Source organism: Athene cunicularia, assembly GCF_003259725.1.
Source record: "Athene cunicularia isolate RWA chromosome 2 unlocalized genomic scaffold, athCun1 chr2_part1, whole genome shotgun sequence".
NCBI classification, from domain to species: Eukaryota; Metazoa; Chordata; class Aves; order Strigiformes; family Strigidae; genus Athene; species Athene cunicularia.
The window spans coordinates 128,242,502-128,250,376 of NW_020799095.1; the positions used below are offsets into that span (position 1 = coordinate 128,242,502).

The window sequence follows — 7,875 nt, forward strand, 5'->3', positions numbered from 1 at the left end:
CTGCGGGGCTGCCCCGCTCCCATCACAGGCGGGCTGCGTGCGTGTGTGCGTGTCTCCTTCTCCTGGTGTCCCCCCACTTCGTGTTGGAGCTCTCCGTCTTCTCTAACAAACTCTCTGCCTTGCTTCTCCCCCGCCCCCCGGGCTTCTGCTTTGTGGATGTTGGCGGCTTCTTGTTGTGACAGGAGAATGTGTGTGTGTCCTGGGCCCAGGCGGATCGGTATGTATTTCGCACCGGTACTCGCTGGAGCGCTGGGCTCGGGGGTCGGATGGGACCCGGGGAAGGGACTGCCGGGCTGGGCTCTGGCCGAGGGCTCAAACCTGGCCGGAGGGAAGGATTAACGATTCTGCTTGTGTTGAATGTTTCTTGTTCCTCCTTCCTGCCTCCCCATCCTCTCTAACAGGCTAATACATTCAGGTCTGTCGAGTGTCTGAAAGGCACCTGGGGTAAGTGTTTTTATCGGAAGCCATGGGTGTCTTTGGCACAGTTAAGGCAGGTTTTTTTGGAGGAACCTTTCAGTGTGGCATCAGTTGGCCTTAATAATACAGTTATAATAAACCTTTATTAAAGGAAGGGGTATTATCTTTTCTGTTTTATCAGTATAGCACTACAAATTGACCATCTGACTCATTATTGGCCATATTATAGTTACAGCCTGAAAAGTGGCATTTATACCCTGTTCTGTACTTGGAGAGGTATTTAATACTGCCTTGTTTCTAATCTCTTGACAAATCTTGATTGGATTGCAAATTTTCTATTTAATCTCTTTTCTCTGCCATATCTTGATCAACCATAATGAATTTGATATCAAAGTAATTTAAGGGATAGCTGGAGTGTTTGGTTCTATTTGGGGTGCCCATATTGTGGGGATAAATGGAAGAAACTTAGGGTAATTTCACTTCAGGTAGGCAAGATTGGAATTTCTCATCAACTAGGATTTATTAAATCTGATATGTGAAACAGCCTGATTTCTTAAGCTGGCATGGATCTACTGTAAATGATACAGGCTGTGGAAAATTTGAGGACAACTTACTACTTCCTCTTAGATTTCATGTAATATTTTATAAACTAATGATTAAAAATCAGCAAAATATCCTTTGGTGGCACTGCAGAGCCATTGTAGCAGCAGTACATTTGTATTTTTGCTTCATCATGGATCAACAGTGAAACTGTCAGAACAGTTGTGGCACCATGGATGGGTCAGCACACAAATAATTAGCAATCCAGAACTTGGTTCAAAGTCTAACAGGAGGCCAGCACTGAATCTGAGGTGCTGCTGTAGACCAGACACTCTTGTAGAACTTTGAGATTCCCATTCTGTAAGCAAAATTGGTGCTTTTAAATGTCATATGAAGAAATATACATAACTGTTACCAAAATAGCTCCTTCACAATTAAAAGGCAGTGAATAGATTTTAAAACCTTTATTTGGAGTTGCAGTTTACTTCTGTCATGCTGTATGCATGTGGAGCCTGGGCTGGAGAGATAGACTTTCTGGGAAGCAAATGGCCAGTGTAGCTTTAGTATGGATTTGGAAGTTTGAGCCAATACACTGCTGCTGAATGTTTGGCCAGCTGGCGGTGGTCCCCAGAGCTACAACCAGAGCTGCTCCTGGTAGCTGAACAACAGAAAAATGGCCAATTCAGTCTTCGTAGCTGTCAGTGGGAGATCTGGGAGAGGTCAATGGACAAGAATTTTTGTCAGTATAAGTCAAGACTGACAGTTACTCATTAATACGAGGAAGCCTGTGGAGAGTTAGAAATATGATTTCTACTTTGCTTTCAGCACTTACGTATCTTGTAACAGAAATGAGCTCCAGGCCTGGTTACTTAAGGAAACAAGCAAGTTTGGAGGGAGGAATGTGACTTGCTTCCTTCTCTTGCAACACAGAATGGGGTAAAGCTTCATGTATTTCCAGATACTTCTCAGCTGGTCTGGGTGATCAGAAAGCCATGGAAAGCTTACAGGATAGGGTGATAGCAGAATGCAATTCCTTCTATGTTGCATGATCCTTTAGATTGAGTATTAGGGCTTACTGTGTATTTTATAGGGGTTGTGTCTATTTGAAACACTGGTATGCCTGCTTGCCTAAAAAAAAATAATTTGGTGACCAAAGCATCTTGCACAATACAGCAGTATCCAGGTTTTCAGTAGAATAATTAAATCAGAGATGCAGTGCTGGTAGACTAGTACTTATGACTGCAGTAACTTTTGTACAAGAAAATTTTTAATGGTCTTCTCTAAGAGGAAGCTTTTATGATGTGTTATAAAAGTTGCAAAGAGAAAACTGAATTCCTCTTATTTGTGTGTACTTCACACAAGGCACAGTTCAGCTTTTTCCACTATGGAATTAATTTCTCAAGTATGACATTGTAAAAGACTTGCTGATAATGAGGTATAGTGAACAAGGCATTTAAGACGTTCACACTAATGTTGTGATTTGGTATGTAAATGGGGACAAGGAAGAGTATGTCTGAATAATCTTTCTACAGAAGAATGAAAAATTAAGAAAAACGTTTAGATGTGCAAAAAGTAGAATACTTTCCTTGGATGCTAAACTTAACATCTTATCTTAACTCTGAACTAGCTTTAGACTATTGTGCAGGGCTCTGTTCTAGTCAAGGAAGCAAACACAGCTTGCATGTATTCTTCAACTGAGTAGCTTTTTAAAGCAATTTATTATCCTAAAATTTACTGGGGTAGATAAGCTGCTAGTAGGAGAGATTCATCTGCTTTCTACCTCTTGTATTCTTATCTGATAAGCTAGGAAATTGCTGCATAGGCTACTGTGGCTATTTCATATACATATGCCATGGTGTCACAAGTTTCAAGTTTTGCATGTGAAAGGAGGGAGAAGAAACAAAGCCTGCTACTCACTTGTGATTGCCTAAAGAATATCTGCGGTCCTACTGCTTGCTTTTAGCATCTAAACCATCTTCATTTTAAGCCCAGTTGTACGTAATTTCAAAGTTGTTTTTTGAATCTTACTGTTAGATGCTTTATCTCTTCAGCCTTATTAGAAGGATTTATGTTGTCCTCCCTATGTGCCACATCTAGCTCTGCCTGTTAGGAAATCAGCAGGAAAACACATCTCCATAAAAGTCTTGTAAAAGGTGGCAATACTGTAGTGTGCTTCATGCTAACTGTTGTCTTAAGTTCTGTTTGAAGTTTCATTGTCTGTCTGGATGATGTTTTCATTTCTTGTCTGTTATCTGAGGGGGCATAAGAGCTAAAATACCTTTGCTGAACTAAAATATGTATAGCTTTTTTGTTGTAGCCCAAGGTAGTGTCTATAAACAAGCACCTCTTAGTGCCTTTTCTCAAGACCTGTGAAGCTATGAACTCCATATAATAAGCAACTTTGTTAGGGGCTGTAAATGTCATTTTTTTTGTAAACACAAATTTCTGGGAAAATTTCTTAGCTGTTCCTCTAAGCATAGTTGTTCTCTTGTCTTTCAGCAATTCCAGTCCGAAGCTCCAGACTACCATTGTTGTCTGATGCCATGCCAGCACCAGCTCATCTCTTTCCATTGATTCGTAACTGTGAGATTAGCAGAATATGCAGTACTGTGTGTTACTGCCACCATAAACATCTGTGTTGTTTATCATCTCATTTTGCTCACAGTCACTTCAGATATGCACCTCAGAAGAAATTTGCAGCACTTTGTAGGCCAAAGGAGAACTTCAATCATTTTATTCACGCAAGGGATTATGCTTCTACGCCACAAAGATTTTACCTCACTCCTCCACAGGTCAACAGCATTCTGAAGGCAAATGAATACAGTTTCAAAGTTCCAGAATTTGATGGTAAAAATGTAAGTTCTGTTCTCGGCTTCGATAGCAACCAATTGCCTGCTAATGCTCCTATAGAAGACCGGAGGAGTGCTGCCACTTGCTTGCAGACAAGAGGGATGCTTTTGGGTGTGTTTGATGGCCATGCAGGCTGTGCTTGTGCTCAAGCTGTCAGTGAAAGACTGTTTTACTACATTGCTGTCTCTCTGTTACCTCATGAGACTTTACTTGAAATAGAAAATGCTGTGGAAAGTGGCAGAGCTCTGTTGCCCATTTTACAGTGGCACAAGCATCCCAATGATTATTTTAGCAAAGAAGCTTCCAAGCTTTACTTCAATAGTCTGAGAACTTACTGGCAGGAACTGATTGATCTCAACAGTGGAGAGACTACTGATGTGAAAGAAGCTTTAATTAATGCTTTTAAGAGGCTTGATAATGATATTTCTTTGGAAGCTCAAGTAGGAGATCCAAATTCTTTTCTTAACTACCTAGTACTGCGAGTAGCATTTTCTGGTGCAACTGCCTGTGTGGCCCATGTGGATGGTGTTGATTTGCACATAGCAAACACAGGTGACAGTAGGGCAATGCTTGGGGTTCAGGAAGAAGATGGATCTTGGTCTGCAGTTAATCTGTCCTATGACCACAATGCACAAAATGAACATGAAGTGGAACGTGTGAAAATGGAGCATCCAAAGTCTGAAGAGAAAAGTCTTGTGAAACAAGATCGTCTCTTAGGTCTCCTGATGCCTTTCAGAGCTTTTGGTGATGTGAAGTTTAAGTGGAGTATTGAGCTACAGAAGAGAGTAGTAGAATCAGGCCCAGATCAGCTGAATGACAATGAATATACAAAGTTTATTCCTCCAAACTATCACACTCCCCCATACCTCACAGCTGAGCCAGAAGTCATATATCACAAATTACGGCCGCAGGATAAGTTCCTGGTTTTGGCCACAGATGGGCTGTGGGAGACAATGCACAGGCAAGATGTGGCTAGAATTGTAGGGGAGTACCTCACTGGTGTTCACCATCAACAGCCAATAGCTGTTGGTGGCTATAAGGTAACTCTGGGACAGATGCATGGTCTGTTAACAGAACGGAGAGCAAGAATCTCTTCAGTATTCGAAGATCAGAATGCAGCAACTCACCTAATACGTCATGCAGTGGGTAACAATGAGTTTGGCACTGTGGATCATGAGCGACTGTCCAAGATGCTGAGTCTTCCAGAAGAGCTGGCTCGAATGTATAGAGATGACATTACAATCATCGTGGTGCAGTTCAACTCGCATGTTATAGGTGCATGTCAAAATGAGGAACTGTGAATTTAATGTAGTGAACTAGTTACCAAAGTTGTAACAATGGCCAGTATGAGCAGCAAATAAATAAAACTACCCAACAATAAAACCCCAAAAAAATCCTTGGCAAACAAATTGGTTGCTTGCTAGATTCAGCACATCTGTTGTTCTGCCTTCCCATGGTGCTCTAAATACATGGGAAGTGCTGTTGACTTAATACAAACTTGAAGAGGATGTCACAGCTTGGGAAAAGAGGTTTTTGTAATGACTTTGCACTATTGATTTTGTGAATGCTGCTAGAACAATGTCTTGAATTTGGCAGACTTGGAGGGAGGGAAGGAGGTTAAAGAATTAACTATCAAAGATCTGGCTGTTCAAGTAACAAAGCCTGATCATAAATATCTGCAACTATCTACACATTATCTTGAAAGATGGGTAAAAAGGAGTATTGCTGAATTCTTACAGGGCTAATTCTTGCGAAGTAGATATGGTTATTCGTGAATATATTGTCTACTGTTTCTTCTAAGCAGAAGGTCACTTTAACCAAGTAAGTCTTCAGTGTAACAAAGTTGTCTCGCTTTCATATAGACAGTGTCATTCACTTAAGGGTATTTAAGTGTTGACTTTCAATGCAGGTCTAAGCCATAATCAATAGCTGAGATTCTATTACAGCTTAGTTGTATCCTATGCACGGTAACTTCTTGTGCATTAATAGCTTCTTGGCTGTGGGTTTCTGCACAACTTGTAGGGCAATAATACATTACAACATGCAGTAAGGTACCAGGTAGCTTTGTGGAGGGCTTCAGTTTGCAGTATGAAGAAACTTTTTGCAAAGTCAACATTGTTGGTCAAGACTGTCTTTCCTAAAGGTCATGTCCTTCATGAACTCCATCCCTGTCTGGTGTTAATTATCTAGTAAATAAATTTTCACCTGAAAAGATCAGGCAATCATTGCTAACCTCTTTGTGGCTTTGTAATTTGCACTCATTTTCACTTGTCTATTTCAGATGGTCACATATTGGATATCTTGCACTCATATTTGTAAGTCAGGTTAAACTATACAAAAAAAAAAAAAATTGAAGTATGGCTTGTAAATAGTGTTTTAGTTGGGAAACTGGCATGCATGTGTATGTTTAAAGGCTTTTTCTAGGAACTTCATTATTAGCAGCTCTGTATTTCTGGACAGCTGGTGTATGCATGTTCTTCCAGTCCAGAATTCTATCCCAGAGCAATCTCTGAAATGGATCTTTATGGCTTATAATGGCTGAATTTGAACTTAAAAGATTGGCTCTAGCTTGTGTGCCTAAAGTTGTTGGGCTTGTAACTGTAAAGAGTAGGGACTGACATCTAATTTATTGGTCATCAATGCATCTATTTTAGGTATGTTGCATTGTATACAGATTTATTTTAACCTGCCCTTAGGTTAAAAACTCAAATCCTGGCTGAAATACCAGCCCTTGATGGCTGAGACAGCTCCTCTAACTTGATTCCTGTGTTCCAGAGAACAATGATAGGTCAGCTTATTTCACTTCACCAAGGTGTTTCAGTTAAAATACCTCCCTAGCCTTCATCATAGCTAATTAACACTTCAAACACCTTACTTATTTGGTTGAGTAATGTGGCATTTGCTACTAAACACAACTGTTGCAAATTAGTGCTACTTTACATAGGGTACACTTAGTATGAACAATGAACCTGTGCTATAGTAAACATTGACTCAAACTCACAAATGCTATGTGTACTTAGTGGCCTGCAGCTTTAATATGTTTTTCTTTACCTAGCCTTACATATCAGCGTCAGTGTTGCTGTAAGGTTAATGATACCTAAGTTTGCATTCAAGATGTGCACAACCCTTCTTTATTTGAAGGAAAAGAGGAACTCTCAGATGCTTAGACAAGTACTGGCTGTTGACATTGCTTCTGTACTTTGTGTTTTGGTGACTGTCATTAGCTAGGTCAATACACTTTACGTTCTAGCATTCAGATGCAGTATATATCTAAGCTGTTGCAGTGTTTAACTTTCTTTTTTACTGTTAAAGCTCTATTATGTGTATTGATATATTTAACCTATGATTGTTGATATGGATTTGGTACAAGTTGTAGCTAGAAGAAATGAACATTGGTCCCATGGATATGACTTCTATTGAGGAAAAGCTGTTTTGTAGTAAAGATGTGTATGTATGGGGTCAGACAAAATATTTATGTATTGCTTGGAGACTTGCTCAGTATGTATGCAGTGAACAGAAGCAGCATAACTGCCTGCTGAACAGGTGATCTGAACAAACATCTAACAGATTCCAATAAAATTATCAATTATGCAGAAATCCATGTGTATTGGATTCATACAGAATGTGATAGCTATTCTGCTAGAGCTGAAGCTTGTGTGTATTTCTAGAATGTGTTCTGTTGTGTAGTCCCTGTTATGAATAGACTGGATGGCCAAACAAAGCAAAGTATAAATGGAAACAGACTGAGAATTGGACTTCAGAGGTCTTAAATGCTGCTGTGAGGCTGGAGCCCCTGCCTCAGGCATGCCGGTGCTGCCCTGCCTGGCAGCAAAGCTCAGATCTTTCTGTCACTATCACTCTGCATGTTTCAGTTCCCATCACCTTGTGATTACCCTCAGGGACAGTGCCGCAGATAAAGCGGCATAATTTGAGATTATTAAATTGTGGGCTATACTCTATATAGGGCAGTACAACAAAACACAAAATCTAAAGTTCTTATCTGCAGATTAAAGTGGCATAAAAAAATGAATAGATGGTAAACTAAATAGAAGCAGCTCTGCCACAGGC

At 40.2% G+C, this 7,875-nt stretch overlaps 1 protein-coding gene across 2 annotated transcripts; it reads left to right on the forward strand.

Moving 5' to 3' along the window:
- Positions 1-6: 6 nt before the first annotated feature.
- On the forward strand, positions 7-7,404 carry PDP1 (pyruvate dehyrogenase phosphatase catalytic subunit 1). 2 transcript variants are annotated; one of them, XM_026841801.1, is made up of 3 exons: positions 161-217; positions 402-444; positions 3,457-7,404. In XM_026841801.1, exon 3 carries the CDS (start codon positions 3,501-3,503, stop codon positions 5,106-5,108), a length of 1,608 nt encoding a protein of 535 aa, XP_026697602.1. In that variant the 5' UTR covers positions 161-217; positions 402-444; positions 3,457-3,500; the 3' UTR covers positions 5,109-7,404. The 2 variants fall into 2 exon arrangements, with proteins under 2 accessions (XP_026697601.1, XP_026697602.1); XM_026841800.1 differs by lacking the exon at positions 402-444 and having other exon boundaries at positions 7-217.
- The last annotated feature ends 471 nt before the right edge of the window (positions 7,405-7,875 follow it).